Here is a 24708-nt window from a genome sequence, read left to right as displayed (position 1 = left end):
GAAGAAATTCCAGAAAAAAAAATTATCTTAGTTTTCCATTTAAGGCATTACTTGAAATTGGGCCCTTTTAGAGAACTATATTCAGAATTCAAGACTCTGTCCTCTTATTATTGCACAGAATAACTTCTTCAACCCTTCCTTCATTTACACAATGTAGATATAATAAAATTTGAACCTAAATGGAAGAGGAGCCACGGAATTTTTAGTTTTACCACCTGGGTATATTGTATTACATATAAATATGTGGGACAACAGTTTTTCCTAGATTTTCTGGCTTTTCGTATATTCCTTTTCTGGTTTTTCACAATGTGGTACATGAAGTGATACAATGAGTACTTTGCATGCGTGGGTACGTGCGCGCACACACTAAAAAATACCACCTTACAAAATTAAGACATTACTAGACACAAAATTGAGTCATTATGGTTGGTTTAAAAAACAGTAATGGTCTTCATATCATTGGGTTATGTGAGGATTAAATGAGGGCAACTGGTAAGTAATATTCCTTTGACAAAGTTCAAAACTAATTAGGAAATAATATAAAACAGTAAAACCAATTAAGAGGTAAAATACTGATAAAACGATATTGGAGAATATGTCTTATATTGATGGGCAAGCTTCCTAATACTGAATCCCAAAATTAGACAGACTTACCCACTCAGGTATGGTCAGCAGAGGCTACCTCTGTGTGTGGGGGACCTCTTTCAGTGAAACATATGGCATAGTGGGAAAGAATAAAATATATGTTCTCTGGGGGGCAAGCAAGCTGCCAGTAGAAGTAGAAAGTGCTCAGCTATTGTTTCTAGTTTCTCCTTTCAAACTCATAATAGTTAAGTCATATCACTTCCTTAGGAGAAATGAGGGAATAGAGGGTCTAAGGGAGTAATGCTGGTGGCACTTCCTCCGTATGTAAAGAAACATCATGGGCAGAGAACACCCTCCCTTATCCTCGCTTAAGACTTATATTAAGATCTTTGTTTAATAATTCTACCTATAGTGGCAGCAATTTAAAATAAATCAGTATAATTAGCTTTCTTATTTCTTATCCTTGGTACCAAAGTAGTTTCATGACTTAAGGCATATATGTAGAGATGCCACAGAATTGGGTTGTTTGCTGTAGAATGTGGACCTTGGAAAGGATTTTTAGAAACATTAAGGAACAAAATCTCTTGGTAAAGAAATTGAATGATTATTATACAAAGTCACAGAATTGATTAATGGTAGTGCTGGAACTGTATAATATGCTGATCTCTTAAATTATGTTCTTTTGTTTAGAAAGGTACTCAGACCAAAATATTTTAGGGTGGGTGTAAATGAGCAGTAGCAAGTAGGAGCAGTGTTAGAACTGAAGAAGACAGATCACTGAAATATTGCTATATACATCTAATTAACATTGAATTAAGTTTAATAATTATTAAGTATTATTGTATGCCAAGCATTATGCTAGGCACTGGTGATAGTGCTGAGCAAAACAGCCATGTTTTACATCAGATATGTTGTTAACTGTGCTGCTGGTTAGGATGGGAAAAAAGTTTTGCTGGATATATTATATTGTATGTAGGTGTGAAGGGGACAACAGTCATTACGTGTATTTTTTGGTTTTTTTTATGACTTAATAGCCCCAAGAAATAGCTGTGTCCCTGTCCTAAAGTAGTGCTTGCATTTTCCAAAAAAAAAAAAAAAAAAAAAAAAGATACATCTTATGTATAATAGGTTTAAGTTGGCAGCTTCTGTGAAATCATCTATTGCTGGAAGTGTTTTTCTGGTCTCTCCTTGTCTGAATTTCTGCTATTACAACTTCATTCTTTGGAGTAAAGGATTGTAGAACTGCAGAGTAGATTTATTTGTTAGCAGGCAGGCTCTCAGAATACAGAGTCCTTGCCCAATGAAAGTATATGGAGAAAACTTGGAACAACCGTTATAAAATAGTGAAAGAGATCTCTGAAGAAAAATTAGAAAGCAGATTTGAAATGTATAAGAAAACCATCAGAATACATAGAAATGTTTGTCCCATGAAGGAAGTTGATTATTCTAGTTGAAGAGTGTCTAAATGAAAGTGGAGGTGTGTTTTGATGATGTTAAGGTAAGAAAAACATTTAGAGTCATCTGGAATTGGTTTGAAGTGTTAAATTTTCCTCTTTTAAGGTAATTTATATGGGGTCTGAATTTTTACTGTAGTTCTAACATCACATTGTGCAAGCTTATGTGAACTATACAAATTTTCTGTAACTTAAGTTTTGGTGAATATGAACTAATCTATTGTAGGGTTTATATCCTAACTTTCCTTGCATGTCACTGCCGTTGAAACTTGCATGAAAAGCACTAACTGCCTTCTTTCTCTTCTCCCTGATTTGCTCCAAGGCTGCCAGACAGATCAAGGATAGGTATGGTATAAAACCTACATTTTTATTTTAAGTATTAATATTGAAGTCAGAAATGAAATTCAGAAATACTTTTTTATTAGAATCTTTTTGGTTAAGATAATAATGCCCAGTGGCCAATTACAGAATAAAATTATTTTCTGTATCTTCTTGGAATAACCAATGTATCAGTAAGATTTTTTAAAACATAGTTGTGGACAATTGTGTACTTCCAAAAGAATTTCATTTCTGGCATAATAATATAGTTAGTTTTTGTTTTAGAACAGTCCTTAATTATTCTTATGGAGAAAGAAATATTTTGAACAATTTAAAAATACATATTCCTGGAATGCATTTTTTGTTGTTTTAAATTTAAATATAAGTACTCTTATTTTCTGAGAAGTCATAGTATTTTAAATAGTCCTCGAGAGCTAAAGCTCTTTTACTTCACTGCCTTCCTATTTAACACTTTTGTATTCTCATTTCATCCTGTTCCTGGTGCCATCTCTTTCTATTTCTAATGCCACCACTATCTAGTTTATGTTCTATGGAAAGAGAAAATTAAATTACTCAAGGGTTTGGCTTAAAAGGTATTTCTCATTGGTAGAGCTAAGATTAAGAAAGGGATTTTAAGTACCTTCTGTACTGAACGCATCACAGTGCTAAAGGGAATTGCTGGCAACATTTGGGTTTTGTTTACACAGAAGGAATGGTTTTGATCTGCCAGTCAAGTCACTGAATTTTGTCTGTAGTGAAATTGAAAAAAATCTGAGGATAATGAAATTTTCTGAAAGGCACAGTTCTTCAAACACCACTCTGAATCCTAAAGTATTCTTCATCAGATAATTTACAGAAATATTCATTATGGATTGTGTGACAACCAGTGTCTCTGCTGTTAATCTTGGCTAAAAATTTCAATTCTGGGTTTCTCTCGTCATCTTTTACTTGTCTTAGGGGCAAGATTCACGTGGTAGTTATAGAATTTTTAGCACAAGCATTAATTTTTATATTTTTTGTATATTTTATATCAGGCAGTGAGTGGTTAAAGATGGGTGGATCATTCTTTTAAATCTTGGATGTAGAATGAAGACTATGAGAGTCTGAAGGTGAAAAATATTGGCTGTGTGAGCAATGGATGCTAGATAGGTCAGTTTTTTGGATAAGGTATATTTGGATTATATCTGTTCAAATTTTTATGAGTGATCCATCTTCCACACTGGCTAGAGTATACTTTCTGTTTAGCTTCCTATTCCATTACATCCTGCTCTGGTTTCTGATTTTCTGGATTAGAAGTCACTTGCTAATCAGCTATGGGCTCTTCAAAGATCTTGTGAGAAACCTTGCAAAATCTTCACTCCTTCTGTTCAAAATTCTGAATGGCTCTGTGCTTCCCACAATTCTGTCTTTACCACTGACCTCTCTCTTTGCCCAGATTTGTCAGAACTGAATTTTATGGCCAGCTTTTCTTTTCTTCTTTTTTTTTTTTTGTCTTTTTCATGACCGGTACTCAGCCAGTGAGTGCACTGGCCATTCCTATATAGGATCCAAACCCGCGGTGGGAGAGTTGCCGCGCTCCCAGCGCCGCACTCTCCCGAGTGCGCCACGGGCTCGGCCCTATGGCCAGCTTTTCATAGCTTTATTTTTCTGTGAGGCTTGACTTCTTTGCCTTCTCTTTTATGTCATCCTTTTTTTGGCTTGATTTTTATCTCCAGATGATCTCAAGAGTCAGGGTTCAGGCAAACTCCATTTTTGTTTTGTTTTGTTCAAAGCCTACACTTTTTTTTTCCCTCCCTGGTTACCACAGCATTTTCACTCCCTGCCTAAGGAACATTTCTGGGTCTTGGCTTAATTTTTTGTTGTATTGTTTTGTTTTGGTTTTTGGTGGCTGGCCTGTACAGGAATCCAAACTCTTGAACTTGGTGTTATAACACTGTGTTCTAACCGACTGAGCTAACTGGCCAGCCCTTGGCTTAATTTTTTAAGCTTGATTTTTAGCTTCATAATGACCAAGTTTCCCTGTTGTAGTTTTAGTTGCTCTCCCAGGAAATAAACTTCTAGAATTCGATCATTGCCATTTATAATATAAAAATAATTTAAACATATAGTCATGATAAAATAATTATTTTCACCAAGTGAAGAAAGAATTAATATAAGGGCAGAGATGGATTTTAAATGAGAGTAACATATCTGAGCAGGGAATCAAATATAAAAAATGAAAGTTTTGAAAACTCAGTATTTATTATTTGCTTTGATAGAAGTTATGAAGAGGAACAGTAGGAGTGAAAGGGAAAACTAAAGACAAATGAGAAGATAATAGCACATTTCTATAACTTTACAAATCGCTGGTGTCTACTTCTGGGTTCTTATTAATATTGGAAGAGGTATATATAGTTGAGGTATATTAGGAGAGTTATTGGTTCTTAAAAGAAGGGTCGTGAGGGAGAGTCAAGTTAATTAGGTAGTTGGAGGAAATTAAAAGTATTCACATGTTTTGTAATTATTTTCATTTTGCAAAAATAAAACTAGGAGGAAGGGATCCTTGAATTCATCTTGTCATATTCTTAGTAATAAACCAAGAAAGTCAAGGTGAATTAAAACATACCTAACCACATGGATCCTGTAGTATAGTTTAGAGAATGGTCTATGAATTTTAGATTTTTTGTTTGGATTTTGAGGCACAGTTGTCTAAATATATTCAGTTTCAAAATAAAAGTTCAGTCTTTTGAAAGAATTTAACATTGTTGTACATTAACTTAATTCATCAAAACTTTTAAAATTTTCATTGTCTAGAAAATGAGCGTTATTCTTGTTTTGTAGGCTTTGATAAACCTTTCTAATGCACTTTTGGGAGACATTCTTTTTCATTGTGATCATAGTGATTAAATCAAGTTTTACAGATTTTACAGGTTTCAGATTTAAAATTCTCAAATACTTTCAGATATTTTTCCTCAACATTTCTTAACACACATCTAAATGCTTGGCCAGGCTTAGAAGAAACCAAGTAGATCCAAACCCATTCACTGATTCACTGAGCATTTATTAAGTACCTATCTGAATATAGCTCTTTCAGAAGTCTTCAAATCAAAAGATACTTGGGGCTGTAAAGAACAACATATGTAAGACTTCGCCTATGTTCCTACCTCCTTATTGATATAATTTGAAATTTTATTCTTTGAGAATTAACAGCTCAATGTAATATGTGTAAAATACTCTGTGTTATATTTGGCATTATAGTAAGAAATTCCGTAAGTGTGAGTTCTCTTCCCCATAAATGATATAGTATAGCACTTTCTTCTTGATAAATAAATCAACTGTTGTTTACTGATTATTACTAGTAAATGAGGTGATTACTTTCCTAGTTTTAAAACAAAATGAAATAACTGAATACAGCAACAATCTGACATCTTTCGTGTCAAAATAAGTGAATACATAAGTTTGACATCTTTTGTTCCATTGATCTCTAGGGCACATTTGCAGATCTGATTGGTATTTCCTTTTTCCCTCCAGCTCTATTAACTTCCTCTCCGAAATTTTGTTCTTGGAGAGCAAAATTCGTGAATAGTACTTCTGTATCATTCTTTGACCAAAGATAGTAAGGGGCTTAATTTGTGATATTTGTGAAAATTTATTGTAATGTGAAAAAATGAAATTTGAGATAAAATTACAAATTAGTAGAATAAAAGAGTTTCTTTTAATCATCAGCTTCCCCCCCTCCTTTTTTGTGACCGGTAAGGGGATCGCAACCCTTGGCTTGGTGTCGTCCGCACTGCGCTCAGCCAGTGAGCACACCAGCCATCCCTATATAGGATCCGAACCAGCAGTGGGAGTGCCGCTGCTCTCCCAGCGCCGCACTCTCCTGAGTGAGCCATAGGCTGGCCCTTAATCATCAGCTTTAATTGACAACAGTTTCTCCATACTTTGGATAAAGTGAGGTCTGGTATGGCTTCATTCTTTTTTTGTTTTCCACTCCACATTCATCTAATAATGTTTATTGAACTCCTGTTATTTCCATGGCATATATTTTCAAAGGGCTCTTTTTCATAGTATCCTTCCATGTAACTGATGTTAGATCTGAGTGACACCTACTAGTATGGTATCCACTGGTTGTGATTTCACTTCTCTCCTTTCTCATCCATGACCTGTCCTTAGCAGCTACCAACCTATACAAAATTAGGTCAATCTATGGCTATTCTTATTTGAGGGTACATGGGGTAGCTATAACTACTAGATGTTTATGCAGTTCATTGTTTGGCATATGAAAAGGAGTGAGGTTGGCATCAGGAAGTCAGTGAGATTAAATGTACAGAGTTTTAGGTGAATGTAAGGTCTGGTAAAGATTATTTATATTGGATATTTGTTTCTTGTGATATTTGCATATACAGTCATGTACCACATAATGACATTTAGGTCAATGATAGAGCACATATACAGTGGTGGTCCCATAAGATTATAATGGCTATACTATATAGCTTAGGTGTGTAGTAGGCTATACACCATCTAGGTTTGTGTAAATACACTCTACAATGTCCACACAATGATGAAATTGCCTAAGAACACATTTCTCAGAACATATCCCTATTGTTAAGTGACACATGATTGTGTATGCAATTTTATAAAGCTGGCTGGAGGAAAGTTGCCAGAAGTTCTCCTGAATGTCCTTAAGTCAAAAGGCATTTTGCAGTTTTTTACTTAATTTTCAAAAGACTCTAAGAACAAAAGTCTGTTTACCTTTGTTATTGTCTCCAAAGTCATTTAGAGTGAAATAATTTCTGTTTTTTTATTTTATAAATTAAATATAATTTGATACTTTTCATTCTTTTATTTTAAAAAGTATGTTTGTGTTTACCGTAGAGTCACAATGGCTTCAGCCTTTCGCCTTTCTTTGAAACCAAAGGTCAGTGACAACATGACTCATTTAATGGTGGATTTCTCTCAGGAAAGACGGATGCTGCAAATGTTGAAGTTTTTGCCAGGTAAGTACATGTATTGTATGTAAAGTTTTGTATAAAAACTTTTTCCTGGAAGATTTTTCTGTAATGAACATTGGTAGATAAATATAAAGTAGTATAGTGTAATTTTAGTTTCTTTGTTCAGCTAAGGAATAATTAAATTTGCTAGTTTTTTGTTTTTACAGAGTTATTTATTTTATTTGTAGTAAAAATTATAGTTTAGGAATTCTGTTAAGGGATATCGTTTATTGCTAGTTTGGCAGAGAGAAGCAGTATAGCATGATGGTTATCAGTGGGTCTTGAGGCCAGACTTCTTAGATTTGAATCCTGCTGCTTAGTTGCTGTGTCATCTTGAACAAGTTACTTCACTTACCTCATTTTCTATGTCTTTAAAATGTGATGTTATTCTTCTAGGGCTTTTATAAGGATTAAATGAATTGATACCTCTAAAGCACTTGTAATAGTACCTGGCATATTGTTAAAACTCAGTGAATGTTAGCTGCTATCATTACTATAATTGTGGCTGTTGTTGACTCAGTTGAAACTTTACTTCCATTAATAATATATTAATATTGGTTTATTAGAGTGTTAGTATGAGGATATTACAATAGCTAAAACCATTTGAAATTGAGTCGCAAATTATTGCCCACATATGTGAAAGAGCCAGTTAAGGACCTTTTGGTTAGTGTTCTTTTTTTTTTTTTTTTTTAGCATTAATCAATGTTTTTAATTTGATAGCTAAATCTATTTGGACATGGTGATTTGGGGGATCAGTGACTCTCTTGAAAGTGGAGTGTTTTACTTTGTTGTTGTTGGAGTTTAGCTGTTTTTTCTTTGAATATATGGTTAGGGACTTTGAGATATGATTGGAAAGACAAGGTTAGTAGTTATACACTATAATGGAACCTAATATAATGTTATCACAAGTGAAGTATTAACTTGTGGGATATAGATTAGCAGTGCTACAGGAATTTATAGAAGGAAAAGATGAGAGAAGGAACTTAGCCACCGAGAAAGAAAGTATACTTGTCATTGGTTATCTACCCACACATTGGCCTTTCAGAATTACTACTCATATATTTTCATTCATGGAGCTTTATTTAAGAGTGAAACTGACATTAAAGGGGGAAATAAACATTTTTCGGAGTTTTTATTTAGAATACCTGATAATTTTAAATGGTTTCGTCATTTTAGTTTGACACTTAGAATTTCATGGCAAGAGGCTGGATTTTATTTTAGTTCTGAAAATTTGAGGTAGTAGTATCAGAATTTCACCAATTACCAGTTAACAGAGGTTTTACTTTTAAGTAGAACACTCAAATGTTTGCTTATGGGGGATAGGGACTTAAATTTAAGGCTAGGAATTTTATCTTAAATGAGAAGTTTCTTACTAAAGAATGGCCTTTCTAAAGCTTTCATAGAAAGGAAAATAGGAAATAATTTTAGCAATCACAATGACTGTATGTCTCTGTTTACCACTAGTATTGCCCTAAAACTTCAGAATTTCTCCCTTTTTTATGTAGCTATCAAATGTAGAACATTCTTAATGTAATTTCCACATCATCAGAAGAGCAAAGAAAAATTGCAGTAACCTAGGGAGAGGAAAGCTGTCCTTTGCCACTTACGTGTTCACGTATTAAAACTACTACAGTGTTTTTATTGGCTATTTTTTGGGTTGGGGGGGATATTTTTTAATAGAAAAGGGAATATATACTCATGGTAAAAAAGTTAAAATAGTACAAAAGAGTATAAAATAAAGAGTAGCTCTTTTTCTCATCTCACATTTTCAATTTTCTTCCCTAGAAGCTACCATTGTTACTAGCATCCACTTATCTTTCCAGAAAGTCTTTGCCTTTACAAGCACATCATATGGGCAGAATTGTGCAATTGCTAATACTTGGCAATTTTGACCCCCAAAATGGCAATTTCATATGGTTAAACCTAACATATAAGCTACTTCCTGTATGGTAGCATACGTATACACCGTTAAATAATTTTGCTTTGCCATTTAATAGTATGTAGGAGTTCATTCCAGGTCCCTATAGATCTACTTCATTTTTTTCTTTTTTTTTTTTTTTCATGACTGTATAGTAGGAATTTAATTGATGAGTACTTGGGTTTATAGTCATTTATATTTGAGACAGTGCTGCAGTGAACAAACTGCTTAGGTATATTTGCAAAGATGTTACCACTATGCCTTGAGGGTGACTTCCTGGAATTGGAAGTGTATGCTTATTTTAAATTTGAGTAGATATCGAAGTTGTCAGAGATTTTATAATTTGTACGTCCCTGAAAATATTTGAATGCTTGTATTCTTAACATTGCTGCAAACATTGTTTTCAGGGTTTGTTTGTTTTTTTTTCTGTTCTGATAGATAACAAATGGATTATGGGATTTTTAAATTTTCATTTCTTTAAGTATGAATGAGTTTGTACATTATTATATTTTCATAAGCCAATTTAAAAAATGGACTACATATTTATGCATTTTGTCCATTTTTCTTTTTATTAATGATATGTAGGCTATATTAAGGGAGTCAGCCTTTGTCGTATGTGTTGCATATCCTTCCCCACCTTAGTAATTTGTCTATCGAATTAGTTTATGGTAATCTTTTTTCTACCAAAAATGTTTAATTTTTATTCAGTAAAATGTATCACTCTTCTTTTGTGGCTTTTAGGTTTTAGTTTTAGTTTTTGTTTTTTGGGGTTTTTTTTGGCTGCTGTCTGGTTTGGGGATCTGAACCCTTGACGTTGGTGTTATCAGCACCACATTCTTACCAAATGAGCTAACTGGCTAGCCCAGCTTTTAGGTTTTAGAAAGGACTTACTTAGAAAGTCCTTCCCCATTGCAAGATTATAAAGATATACATATTTTCTTACAGGATGTTTATAGCTTTTTAAAAATAGATTTTTATTTTTTAGAGCAATTTTAGGTTCATAGCAAAATTGAGTGGAGGGTGTGGAGATTTCCCATGAATCCCCAAACATACATAAACTCCTTCATTATCAACATCCCCCACCAGAGTGGTACATTTGTTATAATTGATGAAACTGTGTTGATACATTGTTATCACCCAAACTCCATAGTTTATATTAAGGTTCAATTTTGGTGTTGTACATTCTGTCAGTTTAGGCAAATGTATACTGGTATGTATCCATCATTATAGTACACAGAGTATTTTCACTGCCCTAAAAATTCTCTATGCTCCACCTCTCCATCCCTCCTGCCTCCCTTCCTCTGACACCACTGATCTTTTTACTCTCCCCATACTTCTGCCTTTTCCAGAATATCATAGAATTAGAATCATACAGTAGGTAGCATTAAGATTGGCTATTTTCTCTTAGTAGTATCAAAAGAAGTACAGAAAGGAGTGTGTGAACAGGACAGCAAATGATCTCAGTGTTCCCTACTAAATAATCAGAACATTTTTGCTGCTTTCAGTGTGTGCTGTTTTTAGCATGTATAGTTCTGATCCTGTGCACTTAAAGCTTTTGCCCTTTGTGCACTCCCTATTCTTTTTTTTTTTAAAGATGACCGGTAAGGAGGTCTTAACTCTTGACTTAGTGTTGTCAGCACCACACTCTACCAAATGAGCTAGCCGGCCATCCCTATATAGGGATCCAAACCTGTGGCCTTGGTGTTATCAGCACCACACTCTCCCAAGTGAGCCACGGGCTGGCCCCGGTGTACTCCCTATTCTAATCAGGCTCCTGTGGTCCCACAAATATGCATTTCAGTTTCCTCCATGTCTTCTCATAGCTTGGTAGCTAGTACCGAATAATATTTCATTTTCTGGATGTACCACAGTTTGTTTATTCATTTACCTACTGAAAGGCATCTTGTTTGCTTCCAAGTTTTGGTAATTACGAATAAAGCTGCTATAAATAATAAAGCTGCTGCAGATTTTTATGTGGACATAAGTTTTCAGCTCCTTTGGGTAAATACCAAGGAGTGTGATTGATAGATAGTTTGATAAGAGGGTGTTCAGTTTCATATGAAACCACCAAATTGTTTTCCAAAGTGGCTGTATGATTTTGTATTCCTACCAGCAAAGAATGAAAGTTTCACATTTTGTCAGCATTTGTTGGTGATTTGGTATTTCATTGCTGTTTTAACTTGCATTTCCCTAATGACATGTGATATGGAGCGTCTTATTATATATATATTTATTTACCATCTGTATATTTTCTTTGGTGAGGTGTCTGTTAAGGTCTTTGGCCTATTTATTAATTGGTTTATTTTCTTATTGTTGAACTATAAGAGTTCTTTGTATATTTTGAGTAAAAGCCCTTATCAAGTGTTACTGTTGGAAATATTTTCTCTTGACAGTGTCTTTCACAGAGCAGAATTTTAAATTTTAAGGAAGTCCAGCTTATCAATTATTTCTTTCATGAATAGTGCCTTTGGCGTTGTATCTAAAACGTCGTTGTCAAACACAAAATCATCTAGGTGTTCTCTGTTATCTTCTAGGAGTTTTATGCTTTTGCATTTTACATTTAGGTCTCTGATCCATTTTGAGCAATTCTTTTTTTTTTTTTAAAATAAGATGACTGGTAAGGGGATCTTAACCCTTGACGTGGTGTTGACAGTACCACACTCTCCCTAGTAAGCCATGGGCCAGCCCAATTTTAAGTTAATTCTTGTACAGAGTGTAAGATCTATGGCTAGACTCTTTTTTTTTTGCATGTGGATGTCCAGTTGTTCCAACATCATTTGTTAACAAGACTGTCTTTATTGTATTGTCTTTGTTAAAAATCACTTGAGTGTATTTTCATGGGTCTATTTCTGGGCTCTCTACTTTGTTCCGTTGATCTGTCTGTCTTTTCTTATGCCAGTACCACACTGTCTTGATTACTGTAGCTTTATAGTATGAGAATACTTCAAAAAGTTTGTGGAAAAATAGAATTAAAAGATAATGTGAATCTTCACATGAACTTTTTGAAGATGCTCATTATGTCTTAATGTCGGGTAATTTTAGTCCTCCAACATTGTCCTTCTTCAATATTGTGTTGGCTCTTCTGGATCTTTTCGCCTCTTTATAAAAACTTTAGAATCAGTTTGTTGATATCTACAAAATAACTTGCTGGGATTTTAACTGAATATATAGAACAAGTTGGGAAGAGCTGACATCTTAAGAACGTAGAATATCTCTCCCCTAATTTGGTTCTTCTTTGATTTCTTTCATCAGAGTTTTATAGTTTTCCTCACATGCATCTTAAACATATTTTGTTAGATTTATACCTGAGTATTTTATATTTTGGGGTGCTAATGTAAATTGTGTTTTAATTTCAAATACTACATGTTCATTGTTGGTGTATAGGAAAGTGATTGACTTTTGTATATTAACCTTGTATCCTGCGACCTCATAATCACTGGTTCCAGGAATTTGGTTGTTGTTGATTCTTTTGGATTTTCCATATAGATGATTATGTCATCTGCAAACAAAGACAGTTTTATTTCTTCCTTTTCAATCTAAATACTTTTTAATTCTTTTTATTGTCATATTGCATTAGTTAGGACTTCTAGTATGATGTTGAAAGCAGTGGTGAGAGGAGGCATCCTTTCTTTGTTCTTGATATTAGTGGGACAGCTTCAAGTTTCTCACTATTAAGTATGACATTAGCTGTAGGTTTTTTTGTAGGTACTGCTTATCAAATTGAGTTGAGGAAGTTCCCTTCTACTTCTGTTTTACTGAGAGTTTTGTAATGAATGGGTGTTGGAATTTGTTAAATGTTTTTTGTGCATCTGTTGGTATTATCATGTGATTTTTCTTGTTTAGCATGTTGAAGTGATGGGTTACAATAACTGATTTTCAGTGTTGAACTGGCCTTGCATATCAGGAATAAAATTCTGCTTGGTCAAGGTGTATAATTCTTTTTATACATGGTTGGATTCGATTTGCTAATGTTTTGTTGAGGATTTTTTACATCTATGTTTGTGAGATATATTGGTCGGAAGTTTTCTTTTCCTGTAATGTCTTCTTCCAGTTTTGGTATTGGGGTAGTTGCTGGCCTCATAGAATGAGTTAGGAGCTATTCCGTCTGCTTCTCTCTTCTGAAAGAGATTGTAGAGAATTGCTGTAATTTCTTTCTTAACTGTTTGGTAGAATACACCAGCAAACCCATCTGAGCCTGGTGCTTTCTGTTTGGGGAAGGTATTAATTATTGATTCCATTTCTTTAATAGATACAGGTGTATTCAGATTGTCTACTTTTCTTGAATGAGTTTTGACAGATTGTGTTTTTCATGGAATTGGTTCATTTATCTAGGTTATCAAATTTGTGGATGTAGAGTTGCTCAGAGCATTTATTACCTTTTTAGTGTCCATGGGATCTGGTGATGCCTCCTTTTTCATTTCTGATATTAGTAATTTGTGTCCTCTTTTTTCTTAGCCTGACTATATGTAGGTTTATTGATTGTCCCGGCCTGCGGGACAGATAAGAACGTGGGCTCGAGGAGGACTACCTGTAGCTGGTGAGAAGGGGGAGGGACAGGAGACACACAGAATGGAGGCAAGACAAAATTCTGATCAAGCCTCAAAATTTTATTGTCAGGCGATTGCTTATATACATAGTGAAGAAGGGGCGGGCTGTCACAGAGTGTGGCAGCTTATGATAGGCGGAAAAGCAGTGGGGTGATAGTGGCGTGGTATGAGAAGAGGAGGTGGGGGAAAGAAGGGGTGGGCTGTCACAGAGTGTGGCAGCTTATGATAGGCGGAAAAGCAGTGGGGTGATAGTGGCGTGGTATGAGAAGAGGAGGTGGGGGAGGTGTTGGCTAGGCACGCGCGGGCTTTTCTGAGGAGGAAGAGAAAGGCTTACATAAAATGGCTGTTATTTGTTAAAATGGTGGCTATTGTTAAAAATGGCTCCTGACAATTGATTGGATTGATTTTTTTTTTCCCCCAAAGAACCAGCTTTTGGTTTTGTGATTTTTCTCTATTGATTTCCTGTTCTCAGTTTCATTGATTTCTGTTCTAATTTTCATTATTTCTTTTCTTTGCTTACTTTGGATTTAATTTGCTGTTTTTAGTTTTCTAAGTTGAAAGCTTACTGATTTTAGATCTTTATTCTTTTCTAACATATACATCAAGTGCTATACATTTCCCTCTGAGCACTGGTTTCATTGCATCCCACAAATTTTGGTAAGTTTTTATTTTCATGTAGTTCAAAATATTTTTATATTTCTCTTGAGATTTCTTCTTCGACCCATGTGTTATTTAGAAATATGTTGTTTAATCTGAAAGTATTTTGGGATTTTTTGGCTATCTTTCTGTTTTGATTTCTAGTTTACGTCTGTTGTGGTCTGAGAACAGATACTGTGTGATATCTGTACTTTTGAATTTGTTAAGGTGTGTTTTATGTCCCATATGTGTCTCTACTTGTGAGTGTTCAATAAGAGCTTGAGAAGAATATGTACTCTGCTGTTGTTGAATGATGTAGTCTATTGATATCAATTATATGAAGTTAATTGATGGGGTCATTGAGTTGAACTGTGTTCTTACTGATTTTTTGTCTATTGGATCTTCCATTTCTGATAAGAGGTGTGTTTGTCTTCAACTGTAATAGATGATTCGTTTGTTTCTCCTTGCAGTTATATCAGTTTTTACCTCAAGTATTTTGATGCTCTGTTGCTAGGTGTGCTAAAGGATTAAGAATGGTCATTTTTTTCCTTGGAGAACTGATCCCTTTATCATTATCTTATGGCTGTCTTTATTCTTGATAACTTTCCTTGCTCTGCAGTCTGCTCTCTCTGAAATTAATAAAACTAATCCTACTTTCTTTGGTTAATGTTAGCATTGCATACCTTTTTCATTCATTTATTTTAATGTATAAATGTCTTTACACTAAAGGGGGTTTCTTGTAGACAACATATAGTTGTCTATTTTTTTATGATCCATTCTGACAATATTCATCCTTTAATTGGTGCACATAGATCATTCACCTTCAAAATGATTGTTGATATACTTGGATTAATATCTACCATATTTGTTACAGTTTGCCATTTGTTACTCTTGTCCTTTGTTCCTATTTTTGTCTTTTACTTTTTTTTCTGTCTTGCGGTTTTGAGCATTTTATATGATTCCATTTCCCCTCTTTTTTTGCCATATCAATTATACTTCTTTTTTCACTTTTTTACTGGATTCCCTATACAGGGTTGGCAGTATATGTTTACAACTAATTCATGTCCACTTTCAGATAATACTGTACTACTTCGTGAGTAGAACCACATACCATATTATAACAAAATAATTCTGATTCCTTCCTCCTGTCCCTTGTATCACTGCTGTCATTTATTTTACTTATTATGCATAAGCATACGTAAGTGTACACACACCACACACACACACACACACACATACACACAGAGTGAAGTACATTGTTGCTTTTATTTTGAATGAACTGTTATGTGTTAGATCAATCAAGAAAAAGAAAAATAGGTTTTTATTTTACTTTCATTTACTCCTTCTCTCATGTTCTTCCCTTTATGTAGATCCTATATTTCTGACCTATATTAATTTTGTCTCTAAAGAACTTTCAAAAAATATTTCTGGCAAGGCAGGTATACTAGGAACAAAATCCCTCAATTTTTGTTTGTCTGAGAAAATTTTTTTTTCTCCTTCACTACTGAAGGATAATTTCAAAGGATACAGAGTTGTGGGTTGGTGGGATTTTTCTCTCAACACTTAAATATTTCACTTCATCCTCTTGCTTGCATGGTTTCTGGGGAGAAATCAGATGTAATTCTTACCTTTGCTTCTATATATCTAGGTGTTTTTTTTCCTTTTGGTTTCATTTAGGCTTTTTTGTTTTTTGGTTTTTGTCTTTGATTTCTGTAGTCTGAGTATGATATGCCTAGGTATAGCTTTTTTGGCATTTATTCTGCTCAGTGTTCTGTGAGCATCCTGTATCTGTGGTTTGGTGTCTGACACTAATTGCAGGACTTTCTCAGTCATTATTGTTTCAAATATTTCTTCTGTTCCTTTCTGTTTTTTCCTTCTGTAATTTCCGTTACACATATGTCACTCCTTTTGTAGTTATCCTATGATTCTTGAATATTCTGGGTTTTATTAGTCTCTTTTCTCTTTGCTTTTCAGTTTTGCAGGTTTCTATTGAGATACGCTGAAGCTCAGAGATTCTTTTCTCAGTTGTGTCCAGTCTGCTAATAAGTTCATCAAATCATTCTTCATTTTTGTTAGTGTTTTTGCATCTTTAGCCTTTCTTTGTGGTTCTTCCTTAGGATTTCCATCTGTCTGCTTACATTGCCCATCTGTCCATCTGTTCTTTCATGCTGTCTATGTTATCCATTAGAGCCCTTAGTATATTGTAGTTGTTTTTAATTTTTGGTCTGATCATTTGAATGTCTCTGCCATATCTGAGTCTCATTCTAATGCTTCTCTGTCTCTTCAAACTGTTTTTTGCCTTTTAGCGTGTCTTGTAAGTTTTTTTTTTCTGATAGACATACATGTTGTATTGGGTTAAAGAAGCTGGTATAAATAGGCTTTTTTTTTTTTTTTTTTAATGTGGTGGTAAGGTGTGTGGGGAGCGGAAGTTTTCTGTAGTGCTATGATTAGGTGTCAGTCTTTCATGAGCCTGTGCCTCTGGACTGTGAACTTCACTGGTGTTTCTCAGTCTCCCCCACCCTTAGGTGGAACAGGGTGGATAGAGTGGGCAAGGGTTAGGTATTTTTCTTTGCACAGGTTAGTTAGGCTCTGATAAAACCCCAGTAGGTTAGGCTTTGGTAAAATAGTTTCTCTTGAGGACAGACCTTCTAAAGAACAGAAACTCTGGTGTATTTCAAGATTTTTTTTTCCCTTCCCACTGCTGGAAGCATGGGGGAATTTTTCTCTGTTATTCAGGGTGAAAACCTGGTGAGCTGCTGGAGGTAAAACTCACAAATGTGCGTATGGGTCACCATGGAGGTTTTGACTCTCAGGCTTATCCATACTGAGCCTCCAGCAATTCATCAGTTATAGTTTAGGTTTCTCTGCCCTGGCACTGGTTTCTGCATAAGGTTCTGCTTCATTAAGTTGTGATTCTCTGGATTTGCCTGTTTGTCTCTCCAATTTTGGGGGCAGTGGTTTGCCCAGTAACCTCACTTCTCACATAGATCTAAGAAGAATTGTTGATTTTTCAGTATATTAAACTTTTTATTTGTTGTTAGGATTGAGTGGCAACTTCCACATTACTTTTGTGCCAGATCAGAAACTGGAAGCCTGTTTATAGGTTTACTAAAACACTGAAATGTACAGAATCTGTGGATTCAGTTGAATTTTGAAAATATCTGTGGACTTTGGGTGGTAATGATTTGTCAGTGTAGGTTCATTGATTGTAAAATATGTGTCACTCTGGTGGGGGAGGCTGTGTGTGTATAGGAGTGGGATTATATGGGAAATCTCTATTTTTCACTCAGTTTTGCAGTGAACCTAAAACTGCTCTAAAACCTAAAGTCTATTTTAAAATAAAATATTAAAAAAATGCATTTTCTCACCCATAATTTTTCTTTATCTCACTGTAAAATCCACATGAAGTATAAATCTTGCTTATTTAATTAGTCTATCTTTTGGAGAAGAGAAAAAACCATGTAGTATTTAGATATGATAGTCTAAATGTACATAAGATATTAAAAATTTAGCCAAGATTCTAACTTGCCTGACTCAGGGAGCTGATGGGGTCCTCTGTGAGCTTGAATGGGCATGTGGGCATATCCCAAAGATCCTCCCCTCAGCTCAATTTGAGGGGGAAAAAAAACCAAGTCTCCAACTTCTCTCTGGAAAACGTTAGACTATACATCTAGCACCCTGACTTTACTGGCTGCTGTCAAAGTGTCTGACTACTGTTAAAGTGTCTGACTACTAACTTGCCTATATCTGGGAGTTGACAGAGTCTGGCATTTGCTAGTCTCCTGGGTTCTATAGAGAACAAATTGGTGGTTTTGAATGGCTGTGCAGTCTGTTCCTGCAACTCCTCACCCTGGTTCACTCTAGCAATAAAGCCCAGCTTCCAGTTTCTCTCTTCAAAGAATTAGACTGTACATTTAATGCCTTGACTTATCCAACTACTGCCTGAGGATCTGGTTTCTAACTCATCTGTCTCTGGAAGCTAACACGGCAGTCAATCACTAGTCCCTTGGGAATGAATGGTTATGTGGGCACTTTCTGCACTTTCTCCCCCAGCTTCCTCTTATGATAAAACCAAGGCTCTAACTTCTCCTTAGAAGGAGTTAGACTACACACCTAGCCCCCTAACTTTTCTGGCTGCTCCCAAAGGAACTGACCTCTAACCCACCTGCGTCCAAGTGTTGATGGGACCTGGAGTTTTCTAGGCCTCTGGTGGCAAAAGAGAACAGAGCAATGCTTTGAAAGAGTGTCTGTCTGAACAAATCTGCAGACATTTGCTACAGTTCTCCTCTCTGGCCCTGTGTATAACAAGTGGGTGATAAACTCGAATTCCCAGGTTCTCGAATTGAGCCACACATCTAACACTCCAACTTTTTCAACTAGTAGTTGAAGGACCGGTTCCTCTGTCTCCTGTTTCAGGGCACTTACAGGAGTTGGCATACTCTAGTCTCCTAGGAGCCACTGAGAATAAAGACGGCAGTTTGTATGACACAAAGCTTTGAGAAGCACCTAGAAGCTCTGGCCAGGCTAATTGGTGATGTTCATCTCCTGCGTTAGGCCAGTCTGCAAAGACTGGGATTGGTGGCTGTTTTACCCAATGCACAGAAACCAACATAGACAGTTAAGGAAACTGAAACTGGAAAATATGTTCCAAATAAAAGAACAGTGTAAATCTCCAGAAACAGACCCTAATGAAACAGATATGTGATTTACCCTACCAAGAATTCAAAATAATGGTCATAAAATACATACTGACATCAAGAGAGCAATGCATGAGCAAAGTGAGAATTTCAACAAAAAGGAAATATAAAAGAAAGTACCAAATAGAAATCACAGAGCTGAAGAATACAATGACTGAAATGAGAAATTCAGTAGAGGGGTCCAACAGCAAACAGGATCAATAGGAAGAAAGGGTTAGCAAAATCAAAGGCAGCACACTGGAAATCATTCACTCAGAGGATCAAAAAGAAAAAGTGAAAATACCTTAAAGGACTAATGGGACACCACCAAGCAGACAAATATACACATTATGGGAGTTTCAAAAGGAGAAAAGAGAAAAGAGTCAAAAGGCTTATTCAAAGAAATAATGGCTGAACACTTTACAAAACTGGGAATAGATATCCAGATCCAAGAAACTCAGAGAACACCAAATAAGATTACTCCAAAGAGACCCACACTGAAACACATTATAATCAAATTGCAAAATTAAAGAGAGAGAATTTTGAAGCAGCAAGAGAAAAGTAACGTATGGTGTACAAGGGAACTGCCATAAGACTATAAGCAAATTTTTTTTTTTTTTTTTTAGAAGAACCCTTACATGCCAGAAGGGAGTGAGACCCTATATTCAAAATACTGAAAGAAAAAAACTTCCAGCCAAGAATACTTTATGTTACAAACCTGTTCTTCAAAAATGAAAGGGAGGTAAAGACTTTCTCAGACAACAAAAGTTGAGGGACTTCTTCACCACTAGACTTGCCTTACAAGAAATGCTGAAGAGAGTTCTTCATGTTGCAACAAAAGGACACTAAATAGCAACATGAAAGCATGAGAAAGTATGAAACTCATTGGTAAAGGTAAATATATAACCAAAAATATTATTATAACAGTGGTAGGTAAATCACTTAATTTAAGTATAAAAGTTAAATGACAAATGTATTATAATTTATATTGTGCATGGATACACAATATGAGCAAATGTTAATTGTGACATCAATACTATATAATGTGGGGGAAGGAGAAGTAAAAGTGTAGAGTTTTTATACACAAGTAAAATTAAGTTGTTTATGAGTTAAAATAGACTGTTAGAACAGTAAGATATTTTAAGCTAGTCCTATGGTAACTGCAAGGAAAATATCTCTGGTTATTACACAAAAGAAGTAGAAAAAGTAAACAAAGCTTATCACTATAAAAAAAAGAATGAAACACAAAGAAGTCAGCACGAGAGAAAGAGGGACAAAAGAACTATAAGACAACCAGAAAACAATTAAAATGGCAATAGTAAATTTTCCACTATCAATAATTACTTTAAATGTAAAGGGGTTAAACATTCCAATCACTGTTTAACTTTGTAATCTTGGGCAAGTTGCTTTGACATCTTTGAGCCCAAACAGTAATGATGGTGATAGTAATGTAAAGCTTATCGTGTTGTGATGGTGAGGATTGAAGTGGGAAACCCTCACTAAATGATAGCGATTGTCTACCATTGTTCTTTTTTACTTTCCTTTTTATCTGTCTGCCTGTCTGTCTGTCTATCTATCTACCTTTTTAACTAAAAGATGACCAGTAAGGGCATCTTAACCCTTGACTTGGTGTTGTCAGTACCATGCTCTCCCGAGTGAGCCACGGGTCAGCCCTTTACTTTCTTTTTTAAATTGCAAAGAAAACTTGCAGTTTCTTTGATGCTTGGGAAATTGTATTTTTCACTTAGTATTATCTCAATATTTTTTACCCGTACTTTGAGAATTTGCATAGTGATTTATAGGCATTTGAGGTTTTAACTATGGTTTTCAACTCCCTTCTCCATTTTCTCATGCGAATCACTGATATTGATAACATTTTTCTTTTTCATAATGTTTTCTGTTGTAAGCAGAATTTTTTAGAAGTTTTTTTTTTAATCCTAAAATGTAGTGTATACATCCTTAGTTTCTTAATCTACGTTTCCCACCACTTTTAAATTCTGACTAAGAGTCAGGATCAGTATATCATGAACATATACCTGAATATTATTACTTTGATTTTTTTTTTTTTTTAAAGAAAACTTTAAAAAAGCAATCTTTTCACTATTACTCTCTTTCTTTTTGGTTTCTGTGATGGTGTAACATACCAATACCATGCCTGCTCTATACTCAAGTAGATTGCATGAACAGTTAGGATGTCCTTTTTTGGAAAACTGTTAAGTCTGAAGGAATGAGTTATAATAAAAAATGAAATCTTTTTGTGGAGGAGTTTCATCCAGAAGGAAAAGTATAATTGGTTTTAAAATTCATGAAAGATGCGTTTAAATCTCTATTGTTTTATATTCTACTGTAGCATAAAAATTTCTCATAAGATGCGATCAATTTAACTTATGAAAAAATATCTCCATCCCTTAATTAACTTCATAAATGCCACTAAAATCAACTCTGCCCTGCATTACATATAGTAATGTTAGTTGTGGACTGATCTCAGTCTGAACAATGGAAGTGATGATGGTGGTAGTAATTACAAACTCATTTTTATCTACTCTAAGCCATGTTTTTAATACATTGAAACTTTGGGTTTAATCCTTTCTTGTTGCTTTGCCTCACACAGGGTGATGGAGATGCAAAAAGGATTACTCAAAGCCCATCTCTTCTGAGCAGTGTGACACCCTGAAGGGGTTAACTTCCCGGAACCATCAAGAGAGAGGCATTCGTCCTTGGGAAGTTAACCCTGAACTGGGGTTCTGTCTCAGTATTTATTCTCCAGGCCAGAAAGTTACATAAAAACAGCATTGGTGGAGTTGTGGTTAAGTATAGTTTAACAATAGAAGCTGGTAACATCAGTGAAATAACAACGTGATATTCCATAATGCAATTTGAAAAAGGTTAAATCGATCCCCCAACAAAAGCTTGTTCTTAGCAAATACTGTGTTTTCCTACAGCAGTTTCCTCAGTATTTTTACATAACAATAAAGCAACTTTCTTAACATATCAATCAGTAGGTTAACCTGCTCCAAGGACATCTGTCCTTGAGAGCCAGCAACTTTGCTGTGTTACAATTCTATATCCACAACAGAGACTTTAGCCTGAGGAAAGTTTCCTGTCTTTTGCAAGCTTAACATTTCTATATGTAATTTTAAAAAGTTAGGTTAAACCTGAAACTACAGGGGTTTGGAAACTAGACCCTGTGAAATACATTTGCTTTATAAATGTTAGTATACTCCACACTTTCTCCTTTGAGTTTCTGCAGTTAAGAAAAGAAAGATGTTTGTGGCAGTGTTGATGACACTTGCCCTTTTACATTCACATGCCGAGAAAACATTAGTAAATTATTTTGACCAGTTTCCATGCTCTTGCTAGTCAAGTGTTGCTTTGTGGTAAAAGGTAGATAGATGTGTGGATTACTTTCCATTCTCATTTCCAAAGATAATTTTGCATTTCCTAAGTAATATTTTATGTTACAACTTGACTACTTTTCATCTTCTCCTGAATTTGTAACGTTCATCTGATGGATTGTTTTCTTACTTCTGTATTGAATATTACTTCTTTCTACATATTACTTCTTTCTACATATTAGATCCAAGTCAACCTTAATTTGACATACCACTCTTAAATTATCTAAATTTTCTTTTTCCTTCCCAAATATCACCACTTTCTTAGCTTTTTTTCTTTTTAACCTCAGTTTTCCCCTTAGCATTTAGCTTTCTTTTGGAGACCATTATTCATGAGAAAGAACAGTCTGCTTGCCAATAAAATCTTACTGGGATGGCAGTAGAATTGAGATGTAGATAGTGGGGAGTTAGCTAGGCCTACTCACAAATGAAGTGACTCTCTTTATACCAGCCTCTTGGTACTTGAGTACAGATTAATGACTCAGCAAAATTATAAAATTGCTACATATCACAGGCTTTTACATTTCTTCACATGTAGGCAAAGCAGACCGTATTAAATTTAGGAATGCCTCTGGTCTGTCTCTTGGCAAAAATAGTCTATGTTTCTTATGTTTCAGTAATAGAGACTAACATCTGTTATGCATTATAGGGACAAAAACCCTATAGGACAGCTGAAGGAAATTGATGGTAATGATAAATGATAAATACTTCTTGTCTTACTAATGAGATATTATCAGAGTCCAAGTATTTATTGTGTAATTACACACATGAAAGATTTGAACTTTGAGAAGACTCTAGTTAATGGAGGTAGATCACCCTCCCTCTCTTTCTTACTTAGTAGTAAACCTTGAAGATTTAAAATTTAAGTCAAATTCCTTTCATCTTAGTGTTGATTATTTTACTGAGGTATTTGGTTTACTTTATTATTTGCTAGCTCTCATATTGCTTTGTATTTTAATTTTTGCATATCATTATTTTGTTGTTTTAGGGTTTTTCCTCCCAAATTAATACTTTGTTTTTTTTTATAACAGATTTGATTTTGTGGAAAATTGAGCAGGTAGTACAGAGAGTTACCATATATCCACCTCTTCCCCCCCAATACAATTTCCCCTATTATTGACATCTTGTCTTAGTGTGGTACATTTGATACAGTTGATGAACCAATAGTCATACATTTTTATTAATTAAAGTCCATAGTTTATATTAGGGTTTACTTTGTGTTATACAGTTCTGTGGGTTTTGACAAATGTATAATGTTGTATATCTCCACCATTACATTATACAGAATAACTTCACTGCCCTAAAATTCCCTGTGCTCTACCTATTCATCCCTTATATGCTGCAACCTTGCTAAGATCACTTATTAGTTCAAAGGATTTTTTTTGTTTATCCTTTGGGATTTTCTACATAGACAATCATGTCATCTCTGAACAAAATTTTATTTCTTTCTCTGCAATCTGTATACCTATTACTTTCTTATTGTATTTAGCTAAGACTTCCAGTAAAATGTTCAATAGGAATAGTGAGGGGTCGGGCATCCTCTCCTTGTTTCCATCTTAGGGGAGGGTATCTTCTTTCTCACCATTAAGTATTATGTTAACTATAGTTTTTGAAGATGTTCTCTATCAAGTAAAGTTCCCCTTTTTTCCTACTTTGCTGAGAGTTTTTGTCATGAATGGGTGTTGGATTTTGTCAAATTTTTCTCCGTTATGATGATATAATTCTTCTATCGATGTGATAGATTACATTAATTGATTTCAAATGTTGAAGTAGCCTTACATACCAGGAATAAGTCCTTTAAAGTTTTTTTGTGTGTGACAAAAAGTTTAAATACAATACCTGCTAGACTGAAGTTTCACACAGTTCAGACACATCTGTATCACTGGATACAGTGATAGGGAGCCTGTTTGTAAATGGAACATTTGTTAATATTGAAAAACTATAAAATAATCTATTTTATGGAAAGGAAGTTGATTAATGTTCATACATGCTAAATGTGGCTCCTTTACTCCAGTTTATTTTAATGAATCATAGAACTCTTGGAGAAACATTTAAAAATCTATAAGTATCTTGGGGGGTTGGAGAATTTGTTTTTGTTTAGTGCTGAGAAATTACAGTTCTTATATAAACAAGGTTTTAATGATACATTGAAAATACAATACTGAATTTTAATTATTGTCAAAGCAATTCATTCTATTTGTCAGTATTGATT

The 24708-nt window shown here is 34.7% G+C and overlaps 1 protein-coding gene across 2 annotated transcripts in view; it reads left to right on the top strand.

Moving 5' to 3' along the window:
* The window catches only part of FSD1L (fibronectin type III and SPRY domain containing 1 like), a 91794-nt gene that overhangs the window by 45931 nt on the left and 21155 nt on the right, over positions 1–24708 (top strand). For both annotated transcript variants that reach the window (XM_063081724.1, XM_063081723.1), the window contains exons 5-6: positions 2362–2384; positions 7212–7333. In XM_063081724.1, coding sequence (XP_062937794.1) covers positions 2362–2384; positions 7212–7333 — 145 coding nt within the window. The remainder of the gene's footprint in view (positions 1–2361; positions 2385–7211; positions 7334–24708) is intronic.

The sequence above is a fragment of the Cynocephalus volans genome, chromosome 17 (genome assembly GCF_027409185.1).
Source record: "Cynocephalus volans isolate mCynVol1 chromosome 17, mCynVol1.pri, whole genome shotgun sequence".
Classification (NCBI taxonomy): domain Eukaryota; kingdom Metazoa; phylum Chordata; class Mammalia; order Dermoptera; family Cynocephalidae; genus Cynocephalus; species Cynocephalus volans.
The sequence above is the reverse complement of the archived record's forward strand: the minus strand, read 5'-3'. Positions and strand labels throughout refer to the sequence as shown.